Source organism: Anopheles maculipalpis, chromosome 3RL (assembly GCF_943734695.1).
Source record: "Anopheles maculipalpis chromosome 3RL, idAnoMacuDA_375_x, whole genome shotgun sequence".
NCBI lineage: Eukaryota > Metazoa > Arthropoda > Insecta > Diptera > Culicidae > Anopheles > Anopheles maculipalpis.
The window spans coordinates 42,728,906-42,744,131 of NC_064872.1; the positions used below are offsets into that span (position 1 = coordinate 42,728,906).

The 15,226-nt window shown below is 43.8% G+C and overlaps 5 protein-coding genes across 5 annotated transcripts in view; 3 read left to right on the top strand and 2 right to left on the bottom strand.

Moving 5' to 3' along the window:
- Window positions 1–2,209, top strand: part of LOC126565795 (thrombospondin type-1 domain-containing protein 4) — a 94,024-nt gene extending 91,815 nt beyond the window's left edge. Inside the window, exons 8-11 of the mRNA XM_050223004.1 lie at window positions 61–372; window positions 505–1,448; window positions 1,520–1,696; window positions 1,785–2,209. Of these exons, the coding sequence (XP_050078961.1) occupies window positions 61–372; window positions 505–1,448; window positions 1,520–1,696; window positions 1,785–2,192 (1,841 nt within the window). The 3' untranslated portion in view covers window positions 2,193–2,209. The remainder of the gene's footprint in view (window positions 1–60; window positions 373–504; window positions 1,449–1,519; window positions 1,697–1,784) is intronic.
- The window catches only part of LOC126564696 (rab GDP dissociation inhibitor alpha), a 442,469-nt gene that overhangs the window by 113,536 nt on the left and 313,707 nt on the right, over window positions 1–15,226 (bottom strand). The window lies entirely within an intron of this gene.
- LOC126565302 (transmembrane reductase CYB561D2-like) lies at window positions 4,671–5,487 on the bottom strand. The gene is made up of 2 exons (XM_050222466.1): window positions 5,272–5,487; window positions 4,671–5,180 (listed from the first exon to the last, which is right to left on the bottom strand). The coding sequence occupies exons 1-2, from the start codon at window positions 5,485–5,487 to the stop codon at window positions 4,671–4,673; spliced, it is 726 nt and encodes a 241-aa protein (XP_050078423.1).
- On the top strand, window positions 7,958–10,017 carry LOC126564329 (uncharacterized protein KIAA2013 homolog). The gene is made up of 2 exons (XM_050221336.1): window positions 7,958–8,190; window positions 8,257–10,017. Exons 1-2 carry the CDS (start codon window positions 8,019–8,021, stop codon window positions 9,960–9,962), a joined length of 1,878 nt encoding a protein of 625 aa, XP_050077293.1. The 5' UTR covers window positions 7,958–8,018; the 3' UTR covers window positions 9,963–10,017.
- On the top strand, window positions 10,748–15,079 carry LOC126563965 (BRCA2-interacting transcriptional repressor EMSY). The gene is made up of 5 exons (XM_050220836.1): window positions 10,748–10,927; window positions 11,006–11,180; window positions 11,276–11,555; window positions 11,643–14,061; window positions 14,687–15,079. The coding sequence occupies exons 1-5, from the start codon at window positions 10,867–10,869 to the stop codon at window positions 15,019–15,021; spliced, it is 3,270 nt and encodes a 1,089-aa protein (XP_050076793.1). The 5' UTR covers window positions 10,748–10,866; the 3' UTR covers window positions 15,022–15,079.

Consider the following 15,226-nt stretch of genomic DNA (forward strand, 5'->3'; position numbering starts at 1 on the left):
TAACATTTACCGACTTCTGTTCCACACTCCCTTCCTGCATTACCAATTGCTCCCACCTAGCGCTGAAAACGGCTGATCAACGGTTTTTCATCAATGGGGACTACACCATCTCGCTCAGTGGACATTACATCGCCGCCGGGACTGTGTTCGATTATCGCCGAGTCGATGGGCTGAACAACGGTTCCAATAGCAGCTTCCGGCACGTGGAAGGCATCACCGAATGGGTGACTGCGATTGGGCCCACCAACGAACCGGTGCAGGTGTTTCTGCTTTCACAGTCACCGAACCCGGGCATCAAATACGAATATTTTCTCCCCGTAAACGTCAACCCTACCGAACCTACATCGCAGGAAGAAGTTCCCAGTGCCGAAGGTAGGAAACATTGGAATTTTGGTCACAAATTCACAGAAGTGGAAACAAAATCCCGCCAAACGTAACATCCCTAGGCGATGGGAATTTTCATTACATCGTTTCTCCTTTGTGAATTTTTTTTTCTTCTCGTAGCGGGAAACGAAATCTCAGAAAAATCCAATCTGCGAGTGCCAAAACAGCGTTTGGTAAGTTCGGTCAACAACACGAGCACCTCCAGCACGGGTCGGGTCGGTCAGCGTAAGCGTAAGTACCTGTGGAAGGTGATCGGTTTCAGCGCGTGTAGCAAGTCCTGCGGCGGAGGCATCCAGCAGCCCATCATCAAGTGTGTGCGCGAATCTCCAACACGCGTATTTTCGGTCAAACGTTGTGCCCATCTGCAACAACCAGTGCTGAATGAGAATCTGTTGCGTTGTAACACACAACCGTGCCCTGCGTACTGGAAGCTGGGCGAATGGGATCAGTGTAATTGTGAGGAAAAGTACGACGAGGAAGTGTTCCGTACGCGCGAAGTCAAGTGCGTTCAGGAGCTTCTGTCCGGCATTGTGATACAGGTCAACAATGGTGCTTGTATGGAGGAGCTGCCGCCCAGTACGGAGCGTTGTGAGTGCTCACGCGTTGTTAAACCTACACCGGCGAGAACAGAAAAGCCACGGTACAAACCTACGGAGAGTCAACATCAGCATGAACATCGTGGCCATCGAGGACAGCATCAGCAGCATCAGCACCACGATCATCACAATGCTGCCAGTCACAGTCACACACAGAACGATATGGAAAATGGTCCAATAGTGAACGGAGGTCTTATCGTACCGCACAGTCGCCAGCGACCCGACATAAACCACATCAACTATCGGGCAGAGTCGAAGAAAACCGGAGTCTGGCTGACAGCAAACTGGAGCACCCGGTGCTCAACGACCTGTGGCATCGGTATGCAGACAAGATCTATCTTCTGCGATCGCAGCTCGTCGATCAACTCGGAACGATGTGATCTGCGCATGATGCCGGAAACTTCTCGCGAGTGTACCAGCAACCGAGCCTGCGAATTTGGTGAATGGTTTGCGGGTCCTTGGACTCTGGTGAGTGTTTGAGTAACAACCATAAATCTCTGCATAAAAGCTAAAACGCTAATTATCGTTTCCGCTTGCAGTGCTCCGGAGATTGCTTCAATCTAACACGCTCCCGAACAGTGCTCTGTATACGTAATGACCATTTCGCTCCGGAAAGCGAATGTGACACCGAACTACGACCGAAATCGATCGAACCATGCGACAGTGAATCGTTCGAGGAATGTAAACCTAGGTGGCACTTTTCCGAATGGACCGAGGTAGGTGGTTAAGTGAGGACTCCATTTATAATTTATAAACTAATAAACTAACCATATGCAACACGTTTATGTACGTATGTTACCATAGTGTACCAAGCCCTGTGGCGGAGGCAATCAGCGTCGTGTGGTGAAATGCTTAGAGTTTAACTTGCGCGACAAAATGCTCCAGGAATCGGGCGGCTGTCGTTACGCCGATCGTCCCTTGTCTTACCGGATGTGCAATGAGGAGGCTTGCCCAATATCGACCGCGTCATCCGTAACACCTGCCACGACTAGGACGACAACCTTCGCTTCCTCCTACACAACGGCCGCGTCCTCCTCTTCATCGGTCGATCCATACTACGAGGCACGATCGGACATGATGCCGAACGATGAGAACTGCCGAGATGATTTCCCCAACTGTACGATAGTGTTAAAGGCTAAACTTTGTAACTATGCGTACTACAGCCAAGCCTGTTGTCAGATGTGTCGAACGCGACAGAACGAGCTGTACTAAGAGCTTTGGAGCCGAGTACTTTTTTGCACCATTAACACAACACTACACGAGGCTGGACAGGCTGAAGGTTGAGCGTTTACCCTGCGCTCATGATTAATTTAAAACAACATGCAGGGGAGGGGCAACGTTTGAGTTGAGTTCATCTTAAATTTGGTAGGAAATTGCAGAAATACTTTTCCAATTACCAGTTGCGAGCAAAGCGAATCTAATCAACAGTATTTTTGGGCAGAAGAACCTGTGTGTCATATGAGCTGATTTATACAGAATGATCATAATGAGATGTGTGATCAACTCCCATTTTCAGTGTTCTGATTTTAAGTAGTAATCGAAGAACTTAAGCAGACAGAATGGTTCTAGCGTCAAACAACAATAAACTTATCGTCGTTCACACTAGCATTAACTAATGACAGCATTCGAATGCAAACAGCGACTATGCGCGACACGTGCGCTGATTCACAACGCCCTGCCGACGAACATTGAGCATGTTTCCATTAATCACACGGCAGACAACAGCTCGTACAGGTTTGATTACTAACGACAACCATTTTTTTTTTTACTCCGCTTTCATTATAAACACTTAATACTTATTTGCAACAGTGCAGTGGTTTTCGTTTAGAATTTCGTTCGGTTCTTAACGAGGGAAGGAACGGATGGAAAAGGTTGATTTCCGACGCGTAGGCAAACATGGTGGGTGGTAGTTGAGTTAGATATTTATCAAAGTGGAATAATTACACCTTCACATCGTTACACATCAAAAGCGAATCATTATTGTTAGTAACTATTGTGCGACTAATAAAAACAAGAAAACAAACAACAACAGCAGCAAGATCAACAGAGAGAAAACCGAAAGGTAAATGAATTTTCACTCACTGTAACTATAACATAGATCTCCCTCTTTCCAATAAACGTTTGATAACATTGGACTTTGTTTGCTGGGGACGTTTTTAAGAAAGAAAAAATTCTATCCAGAACGCATCGCATGTCAGTGATGAGTCCATTAACAGCGTGTTTCCTTTCTTGTTTTGTTTTGTTACTGCAGACTGTCGCGACGTTTCACGCCTTCACGTGTGGAACGTCAGGTTCATAACTCGTAAATGATGTTTTAGCCACAGATACGCTATTATGATATACTTTATTCATTTTGACAAGGTTTGTGCCACTATTTAGGGGTCATTCATAAATTATGTAACGCTAACATTGTAACTTTTTGATCATCTTGTAACAAAACGTAATGCTGGCAGAAAACCCTCTCCGAAATTTAGTAACGTTCAGGCTTAACGACCTACCAGGTCATGCCGGCCATCAGACATCTGTCTGATGGCCGGCGCGAAGGCCGGCGACGTTATCGACTTACCACCGTATCGTCCTATTTAAACTTTTTTATTCAAATATATTTTTTGAGAAAAAGAAGAAGGAAGGAAGGAAGACTTCAAACTTGTTTGTGAAAATTTCTGGTTTTGCGATAGTTTTTGAGAACCTTTGGCATACAAACTTCCTATATTAGGCAACGGATAAAAGGCTGAAATAGTAATTTAAAGATTTTTTGACAGTTTCACATTGATTACAACAGTTTTAAATTTTCCGTGGCCCGCGGCCTTAATGCGTTATTCTATTAAAAAAACGAATTCGGTACATTTTCTTTTGCATTTTACAAGTTAACAAAACAGGTAGGTGTCCAAAAATGGCTCACGATTTTTTTTTTATTTATCCGTAAATGAGAATGTGTGGCAAAACTTTAATCCACTATTTCCAGTAGTCAGGATGAGACTTACGACAAAAATGCGATACGTGGCAAAGTAAAACGCATACGATCCATTTCTGTTCCTTATCTGTTTCCTAATCCCCACCCCTCTCGAGTGTTTCCTAACACCTCTCGAGTGTTGCGTAGCTCATGGATAGCCCCCTTATAGTACAATAATACCATCAGCTAATGCACATCAGGTAAAATGAGATTTTGCTAAACTAGAATGAGAAGCGAGTATAAAACGAAATTACTTTTTTTTTGTAACACTTAATTCAATTTTGGTAGTTTTTCTTGTCATTGTATGAATCATTATATCGATTATTAGTCGCGAATCGATTAGTTTTTGAACGAAATTTTTCCAAACAAGTTTTAGATTTTCGATAATACGGTGACGTGCCGTCATATTTGATAATAAATAAAAAATATTTCAGATTTTTTATTATTGCACAATTATTGATGAAATTTTGGACAAAAACAACGATTCTATGGAAAGTTCCATTGCTAGTGATAATTCTACCAAAACTTGGTAAATTTATACCTAGTAGAGGCATATAAATCAGCTTTTTAAAAAGCGGACATAAAAGTGGTCTTATACTTTAGGCGGTCACTGTATATTCAGATCCAAAAAGTATACTTAGAGTACATTTGATTGTATTCTAATGCTAATGTGGCTTATCCGTTTATTTCATTTAAATAATATTATGACAATTTTATTCTTTTCTTGCATTTTAAAGTTACTTCACTAGAGTTTTACATTGATTGTAGATTGCCTTAACCACCCCAATCATGCTGAGCACTATGACCGCTATCGTAAAAACTGTCATCATCGTTATTCCCTCCGTGATCGTATTCTGACGATAGATTTTTTTCTCATACGCTAGCACGATCGCCACCATGCCCAGCACGTAGCACACCGTTCCGGTAAGATAGTGCCCTAACTTTGAGTAAATCGGACGTATGCGCTTCCGAAGCTCTGCCGCAAATAACGCCATCAATCCATTCACTAGCGTAAGGGCAAGAAATACCAAAGAAATAAGCCCCACGATGCTGTGTGTTGATGAAAAGTGTCGCCGATTGGTGGACTGCCGGTAGTAGATTTCCAGTGCAATGCCTACCACACAGCAACTACAACCGACCACTTCGATCAACCAGTGCACGGTGCGCTTGTGCGTGTGGGACAGCTTCTGCGTCCAACCATTGCCACTGTACAGCAACACAATCCCTTCGGCCATAAGCAGATGATACTGTGTTGTAAAGAACAAGGTAGAATATAACACACATTTAGTGAAACTAGGTGGGATAATTTAATTGCCGCTCATTCATCCTGCACCTTACCCCGATCAATGTGAGGAACACGTGCCAGGTGTAGAGCTTTTCGAATCCATTCATCCAACACAACCAGCTGGTGTAGATGCAGACCACTCCGATCATAGAGTGGTTAATCGTGTTGAAAATGCCTTCCACCATGTAAAACCACTCATTTTCTGTAACACTTTTCCGGTCCATCACAGCTTTGGGATTTAGATCATTTGTTGTGTAAGGAGTTTTCATGTTGTTCGATTTTATCGTGGCACAAAATATGTAAACCGAAACACTTTTAAACAACTCAAATGTTTACAAACAACTGCAATTGATCCGGTAGGAGAACAACAGAATACACACATAAGATATGTAATTAAACTGACAACATCTCACATTTTCTAGTGTGAACGCGCGCGCACCGTGTAACATATGAACCAAGTACGATCGATGCACGTTGCTTTTGTACGATGACAATAGGTCGATACGCCATAGGGCACCCCAGCATCGGTTTGTTTTATTACCAAAGCATCAACACTAGCACGGACTATCCGTTTGTAACATTATGCCGTACGATGGGCATTCGCGAGCGTCAGCAATTCTGTGGTCGATTGTTATCAGTAGAACGTGTGCGAGATGCTACGTGAGCGACTAGAGGCTCCGGCTCAAACCGATACGCCCTCAAGCGATTCCATAGCATTTGAATGCTGACCATGGGGCATTCCAGCCAAATCGGAACCAATCAGAATTGGGACGCGTGTATGAAGGGTTGTAAATTTATCTTTTGATTCGAATGTATAGACATCTGCAATAAAAATGGAAGGCAAGCTCATTTTGGTGACTTAGGTCATGTTGGTACGACCATTTAATAGTACGCCGCTGGGAAGATGAGTGTCGCCTACAATCTTAGAAATGCGCCGGATTCTCAAACATAAAAAAGATCGAGGAAATTGAGAGGTATACGATAACATATCATCGCAAGTTGCAAGATTCCCACATGTAAGTATACGTTTTTCTCAACATTCCGAGCAAACTTATCAGACCTGCGATTGCTGTTGCTATTCTGATCAAGATTCGTATCTCGACGCAAAAGATATCCGCAAAAATATGCTTATCGTATGCTATTATTATTGAAACCAGTCCAGTCAAAAATGCTACTACCCCTATGGCACGATGCAATCGATACAGCCACAGTGGACTAAGATAGCTTCGAAGCTCACGTCCAAACCAAGCGACTACACCACTCAATAAGGCAGCGCAGACTAACAGTACCGATACTAGTCCCACAATTGAATGCACTGAGACGATATGGTGTTTGTGTTTGATTTCTCGATTGATGTACTGAAGCACTGTCGCTGCCAAGACGCATGCACCCGCGATGGACTGCAGTATCCAGTGAATGGTTCTCCGCGAAGTGGTACTACAAGAGTGCCGGAAAACGTGTTGCCCACACAGTATTGATATTCCTACGGGCATGAGCAGATGAAACTGAAATCGAAAACCATCAACTATTAGCTATATCGGCAACGACGATCGTCAACGTCAGCGAGATCTTACCCCTATTCCTGTTAGCAGTACATGCCAGGTGTAAAAGCTATTCATTCCATTTCTCCAACAGGCGGTAATGATTGAAATGGTTGGGAAGATAACGGATGCAGGATAAATGATGTACAATAGTACCTTCGAACCGATTCTTTTTAACCGTGATCTCGTTATGTTAGGCTCTTTTGAAACGTCTTCTTCTATTAGTAATCTTTTCATTCTCTGTTTCACTAGAGAAATGATCGACGACTGTGCACCAATAGAGTACGTTTATCAACTGCAACGGTTATAGCGGGGTTCCCTTTTTCGCTTAAACGGGGCGTCTATGTACGTAGAGCACATTGTTAACCCTTTGGAATTAGGGGTACCAATCTACTCATATTAAACAATATAAAAATAATAAGCCAATATGTTAAAAGTCGAGTATCTCATCCAGATCGGTCTCTCGTAGCACGGACGATCGGTTAGTTGGATAGTTTATACAATCTTTAACATCTTCGACTTGATATATCACTTCAAATTGTCTTTTTATGTATCCAGGGAGCCGATGGTGATTAGACAACGGCGTTGGTCTTTAAACGGCAGGACTAGGGTTTAAATCATACCCGAGTCATTCCCCTGTTGTCTAGTAAGTTATTAGATGGCTGGCCTCAACTAGACAGTCGTTAAACCATGAAGAAGAAGATGTAACCAGCAAGACATACCAGATCTTGAAGTCAAGTAGAAGAAAAAGTTCGTGGAAAATTGTTTCTTTTACCATTCAACCATTCTGGACTTTTGAACTATTGTTGTGTACATATATTAACATAATCGAAGCGATAATACTCACATCATTATAATGATGCCATGGGGCCCCATTTGACCAGGGCAAGTGTTCGTCTAAAGGATCCCATATTTCTACGAACTTTATCTTTGTCCCAAGAACTAATATCATCGGAAAGGGCTTCGCTGTTCAACAATTTCATCATCTTAAGGATCTTTGCTAGAAAATCGCAACAGTTTCTCAACTGTCAAAAATATTATTTAAACCGTCGTTCCAAAATTTATACCAGCTGCTGGCAGCACTTCCAATCGAGTCAGCAGCATTCAGCAGCTGTCACTAGGAGACAAATATAAACAAAACGTCGTTGACGTTGTCACAATATTTTCCTCCAAGTAAACCATTACAGAAGTGTAGGAGGCTCACCAGCAGCGGCCGCACAGATCTAAAATATATACGCCCTACCAATGCTGCTACAAACATGAACTACAAATTCGATACCAGTGACTTGACCCGGCGTCTGAAACGAACTTTCGATGTGAATCTTTCCTACCGTAAACTGTTTTTGTTGCTCTTTGTGATCGCCGTCTTCCTGCTGTACATAGGACCATCGTTTCTGCGATGGTTGTTTGGCCACACGGAACCACTGAGAGGTAAGTGCTGGCTATAGACCTCTCAGCACGCTTTATGATTGAATATTGCTTGCTCTCGTTTCGTAGATCAACCGATGCGTTGCATGGACGATCGATTGACACCGTTCTATCTGCAGAACCTCGAGTATAACGTAAACATTCGCCACCAGCCGGCTTTCCCTCATGAACATGACGCAATCCCGTACGTTGGCAATGGTTGGTTTGGGTTGGAAATACACACCGATGCTCATCTAAACATTTTCCTTGGTCGAGCACTTTTGCAACCCATTCACTTCCATCCGATTGTGAGTGTGGCCAGCCCGGGACAGCTAGCCCGAGAGGCGACCGTCGTGGAATATCTTACGGGCATCGTACACCGGTTTCAGTGCTTTCCCGATGGTTATCACGTATCTTATCAGTACTATGCCCATCGCACCATGCCGTCCGTATTGGTGCAGGAACTTCAGCTAACAAACACCAAGAACCAGCTAACGGATATCGAACTGATTGTACCGCGTATTTCGGATTGGCCATCGGCCATCGTAAAAAACGTGAAGCTGCAACACGGTTCCGCCATTTTGGAGTATCAAGTAGTTACAGGAATGATAGATATGGTACCGACGGCAGGCAATGCGGAAGACAGCAAGGTGCGTGTGGTATCGATTGTGGCTCGTAAATTGCCCCGTATCATTACGTTGAAGAAAAGGGGCACCACCAAGCTGGAATTGTTGCTCACGGTCAACTACTCGGAACCGATACCACGTGACAAATATGCGGCGCAGAAAGATTTCACCGAAAAGCAAGCACTTGAAGCCATGAACAGAGCCCTGCTGGCAGCAGAACACGGCGAGCATAATGCGTATCACAACTTCAAACGGGATCATATTCTCGTTTGGAACAATCTCTGGGAAACAGGATTTCATATCAGCACCTCCAAGGCAGAAAACACTTTGAACGGTAACAACATTAATGCCACGATGTACGCGGTCATATCGCAGGCCAGGGCGTACGAATTTGAACAGTCAGTGACAACGGCCCGAAAGGAAGATATAGCCCGTTCACTTACGTACGCGGAAGGCTGCTACGACAGTTATCACACGCTACAGGCAGAGAATTTGTGGCGTCCGATGAGTTCGTTCGAGGAACTGAATGCTGTTGTGGGCTCCTGGATGCTGACACTGGAGAAGCAAGGATGTCACAACCTTATCAAAGCTGGCGCTAGTGGCATTGTACAGGCAATGGTGCTTAGCTTTGGTGGATTCCGTTTCAGCAATCAGCACCTGGAGTTGAACATCCATCCGAAGTATTTACACCGTGATTATGATTTTCGCCGTCTGAATTATGGTAACATGACGCATCTGAACATTTCGATAACGGTTCGTGACGACAACAAAGCGGTGCTACACGTAGCGTTAGATAGATCAGACCGCAATTACTATGCCTGTGATGCCGGGTGTTTAGATGATCCAGTGCAGCTGCGTCAGTCACGTGCCGTTTTCCCCGTCAAGCTTACCGAACCGGTCACATCCATACTGTACATAACGTCGGATAAAAAGCACATGGAAGATCTCCGGCATGCAATCCACGTGAAGGAGGTCGTGGAAGCACCGGCCCACGAGCATCATGTGATCGCTCTCCATCGACACGGCCATCATCTGGGTGGATTACCGACGCTGTTTTGGGTTTCGATATGTGTTATCATTATCGTGTTTCACGTCTTTCTTTGCAAGCTCATAGTGAAGGAATACTGCGAACCTCCGGACAAGATGAGATATCGCTACAGCAAACCTTAAGCGGGATTTTTTTTTTCTTTTGTAAATATTTAGTTTATTGCAGAAACAATTCCCAGTTCAAAAACAGAAACTGTCATCAAAATTAATAGTATTTATGCTAACGAGTGCTGTTTGCGTTGTGCGATTAACAAGCATATTGATTTAGTGGATAATTTCGAACAATACGAAGCGCAATAATATATAACTACAAGCCAGTGAGTACATGCTTTGTTAATCCTGTTCCAGGCAACTGTGTGGACCTGGGCAACCTTTGTAGACATACCGAAATTAATTATAAGAGAAAATGACATCTATCTTTTTCCGTAAATTATGTTAAATTGTTTTAAATAGCTTTTAGTTTGCTGGATGCCCGGGACAGGGTTAAACACGTGGAACAAACAATTAACCGCTACCAAATAAAAAAAATATGAAAATTATTAAATATAATTTCAAAACGTGTAAAATTTCAAAACATACAGCAACTGGCAACACTCCCTATTCCGAAACGTCAAGCCGAATGTTTGGCAACAATGGCTTGGCAGTGCTGCCAGCTTCGGATAAAAATAAAACTTTTGACGTTTATAAACATAAATGGGAGCCCAGGACATATTATGCCAATTCAGTTAAGAATATCACACGGAACGGCAAATCGCACCTGGAATATCCGCTTCGGCGCGAATCCGGAAACAAAAAAGTCGCTTTTTAATACTTATTAAATCTAATCTGTTGTATTTTGTACGCGCACCGAACGCATAATGACGTAAAAAGAGGCATCGGCCGCAATACACTGCGAAAGGAAGAGTGAAGTGTTTTGATTTTGGGTTATACGCGGTCCAAGCCAAACGCACGGGGGTTTTGGAAGTGTGTTTCGATTTACAAAGGTGCAAAGAGAAGGGAACGCTCGCGGCGTTAAATGTGAAATAAAATGTGGCCAATGAAGCTGGACATGACCCGGGAAGAGTGTCGGGGTGTGCTAAGACGACTAGGTAAGGCGTGTGTAGGCGCCAAAAGTTGTTGTCCATAAGCATGGCTTTTTATTTCACTTGTTCTACAATTCCATTCAGAGCTTGAATCGTACGGCAACCTAATAAGCACGTTTCGGGCCCAGGGAGGTTTGAACAAGGAAAAGCAACGCATATTGGAGGAGTTACGCCGGATGCTACACATTTCGAACGATCGACATCGGGCAGAAGCGAGACGCGTTGCAAATGATGAACGGCTCACTACGGTAGCTGATATGTAAGTCTATCTACACGAACGGCAGCATCCGAGGGAAGCAACATTTGTATGTTTTTTTTCTCACTCTCTTTCTCATCTCTCCTTTGCTTGAGCAGTATTGCTGGTCCCAACAGTGGTCAAGACTGGCGTCGCGAAGGGCATCGTTCCTTTCCTATATTGCCCCGCACGGTACCTCACACGGCTTTGACGTATATAGCAAATACGGTATTTGAACAATTGACTCTAGCAAACTCCAAATTACCACATCCCGCTGAAACTGCATGCGATCGACTAAAGAATGCCGAAGAGATGTACAAATTCGAGCTGGTAAGGAAAGAATCGTCCTTGTTGGAGAATGGTTTTGTACGAGATGCCGCTGTTGTTACTTCCGATCCGGTAAGTGTAAATATGATGGACGCGCTGTTATCATTACTTATCATTACTTATTTCTTCACTCGGTTCTTACCTTCACGCCTCCCACAGTTAGAGGATATAATGTCCAAGAGCTACATCAACCGCGAGGATAAACGCCACGATGTATCTAGAACGGAAGAAAAACCTACCTTAGACACTGGAGCTCCGGATGATGGTGTGAAAATGACAAACGGTGATAAACCAACCGCTTGCCCATCTGAACCTACTCCTGATCAATCATCTTTGTGTGATATATTATTGAACACAAATAATCGACCGGAAAGCATTGACCATTTAAAGCCCAAACAGAACAAGTCGGCAGATCGTTCGTCAAGAAAAAAGCCACAGGCTACTAAGCGATCATGGAAATCAAAAACGTCCAATCCACCTGCCAAGCTATTCAAGCAAGCACCAACACTGTCGAAAAATGGGAAACAATCTTCCAGAGCCAATAACTTACACAGCCCACACCTGATTCATTCGTATGCGGTACCTTTTGACGTAAAGGATAATAGCACAACGAACGGTGGCTCAACACCGGAACCACTACAGCTACAACAGCATCTGATGTCTAATTTACCGTCACAAAATCAAACAACCAGCCAAGGTACGCCGACGGGAGGACAAATGGTAAAATCGCAACGATTCGTCATGCCTGATAATCTTGGTGCTTCCACAGGTACAACGCCAATCCCGGTGTACAATCATCAGCAAGGGATCCTGCCATCGTCCAAAAAGGACATCCAGTACAATTTGTCCAAGTTGAACCCAACCAGCAGCCTTGGAACGAAGGGAAACGTGAATATTCCTATGAAAGGATTCGGTTTCTATTCACATGGCAAGTCACTTCCGTATCCGCTGTTGCACTATCAAAAGAAATCGCCCAGCAAAAATATTCTCATACCTACTTCAACTGCGGCAGCTACATTGGCCAGTTTGGGCCTGCCCACACCACTTCATCCACCATTGACGGACAATGCAAACAATTGGGTAAGTTCTAAAGCTCGTGACGGTAACACGAAACCGGCAAAGACTGTGCGAACCACAGCGACAGTTGAAAATGTAACGGAGCGTTCGAGTGGTCCGGCCGATGACAAACGTAATGTATCGGAGCCAGAATCCACACCCAGCAATCCTGCTGGTCCCATCATTCCGACTCCAACGGTGAAAGAAAATCCGGATCAAAAGGTTGACAAAAGCTCTCTTGCCAAACCGATCGTGCTTTCCAATCAGGTCATACAATTGCCGGTCACGAACAACGTTCCTCTCCCGGCACAACCGAACCTGGCTGGGTTTACTGCGGTAAAAAGCGGGGCCAAGCTATCGGTGCACAAAATGCAGCTAGTACCCGTAACTGGTGCCACGCCAACCGCTGCACCGCTGACTCCGACAGCACAGAAACACAATGTCCTTATCCTTCCGAAATCGTCAGCTGTGGGGATGCTCAATTTGGGACAAAAGATCACTATCCCGAAAAGCATTGTAGACTCATCGACGATCGTAACACCCACAGCAACGGTTAGTCCACCGAAGGTAATTGTTCAAACTGTCCCGAACCCGTACAGTGTGACGCCGTCAACGACTTTCGACATGAACATCTACCGACAAAATAATGTACCATCTCCGAAGTTACGCATTAATGACGAGAATGCCAAGGAACACAGCAAAATGTCCCCCGACGAGCGATCTTCGGTACCAGACGCTCAAAAGCGATCATCTGCCGTTACGATTCCTTGTGATGCGGTACCTGGGAGAAAGATAAAAATTTCCACCAGTCAGCTTGTTCCTTTTAAGGGCACATTGTATTCGAACACGTTGCCGTCTGCAAATACGGGTAGCGTAACGATAGGAGCTAAGAAATTGAAGATAAGCTCGGATGCGTGTCCTATCGTTCGTACAGGTTCGAGTGCAACGGATTGGGAAAATGAACTAGATCGTGCAAATTGTTCGCAAGTTCCAAACGAACTGCCATCTGCATCGGCAAATGAAACGTTGAGCTCAATGCACGTCAGCGTCCCAAACTCGAATTCTCAAACAGATTCTGCAACAATCGCTAATGCATCGATAGTGCACAAAAAAGAAGACAACTTCGTCACCGGTAACGGAAACCAATGTATCGACCATAGGAATGAAACTAATAACGGCAAAACTGTGGCCAGTAACCTTGGCGAGGACCATTTGTCAGCAACATCGCAGAGTGAGTATGACATGGTGTCGGGGGAACGAGGCGATGATTCATCCGTAACGGATTCTGCCGAAGCGGAGGATGATCTTGATGACGAGGAAAGCCAGACAGAGGAATTTGAAGGAGTTGAAGAAGACGATTTCGGCGATGAAACCTTAGACGTCGAAATGGAAACGGAAGCAATCATCATCGAGGAGGAACCGGCAAACTACGATCATTTGATCGAGGAAGTGCCCGAAGATGAACAGTTCATAGAGGAGATAGAGGAAGATGGTCCGATGGAATTTATCAGCGTTGGATATGGTAAGTAACGGCAAGATCGTAACGATATCTAATTGTGGAGATAATCCATGTAGAGATGGGCACACTGACGCAAAAGCAAGTGAGCTAACTTTATCCTGCATGTGAAACTATGGATTCAAATCAGCCCAAAGAGTTTTTGTCACTCTTTTTGTTATTGACTCTTCAATTATTATGACTCACACTTTTCTACTTATTCTCACTTGGGCTAACTAATGACTCACTAACTTACTCTTTTTGGTTCATACTCACTCACTTACTCATTAATCCGTTAATTCAGTCACCCTTTGTGCCGACTAATGATTCATTCTTTTCTTTTTATATTCAGTCACTCACTTTATGTGCAAAGGGCCTAAGGAAAGTTTTTTACGTCATGATATTACTTCTTACTTAGAGTGAGTAAGTGAATGAGTGTGTATACAGATAAAAGAGTGAGTGATTGGTCGACACAGTGAGTGAGTTAGCATAATCCCTAGAAAGTTATTGTAGTTCATTTTAATGACTTATTTTATTCATTTTAATGAGTTTTTTTGTGACTTATGTTAATCTTTTTACCCACTCTTCTTTTCTGATTCAAATCATTAAAAAGATTGAATTCTCTCATCTCTAATTCCATGTTCATTTCTAGGTACGACTAGCGAATTAGTTGCAGAACTAGAAAGCAGTACTACTCCGCAGCAAATTATCGAAGGGCATTGCGGCGTGAACGGTGTTGAGATGCAGCAAGAATCACATCCGGCGACAGAGTATGAGTCCAACAGCGAAGGATTTGCTGCAACCGTCGAAAATGGCAATTTGCAAACGTTAACCGTGTCGGATGGCATGGTGTGTGACCTGTTGGAGTTAGGCACGGACGATAAATATCATGCGCAAACCTATTCTTACAAGCAAATGCTCGCAGAAGGTATACCCGGTGTACGGGAAGCGGTGCAACAAACACATCCAACAGTAAGATTAAGTTAGGTAAGCTCACGAACACGAAACTGAAAGCAACAATACGTACGGAGAGGTAATACACAAGTACAAGTAGTTTTGCAGGGGTTTGGGATTATCAAACGATATATACAGCTCAATAGCACAGTGTGAACGGTTAAAAGCAAATCTAAAATGAAGAAATTAAGTGGTCTTACGTACGTATATTGTTTTGCTTATTTATTTTCGAGCCATT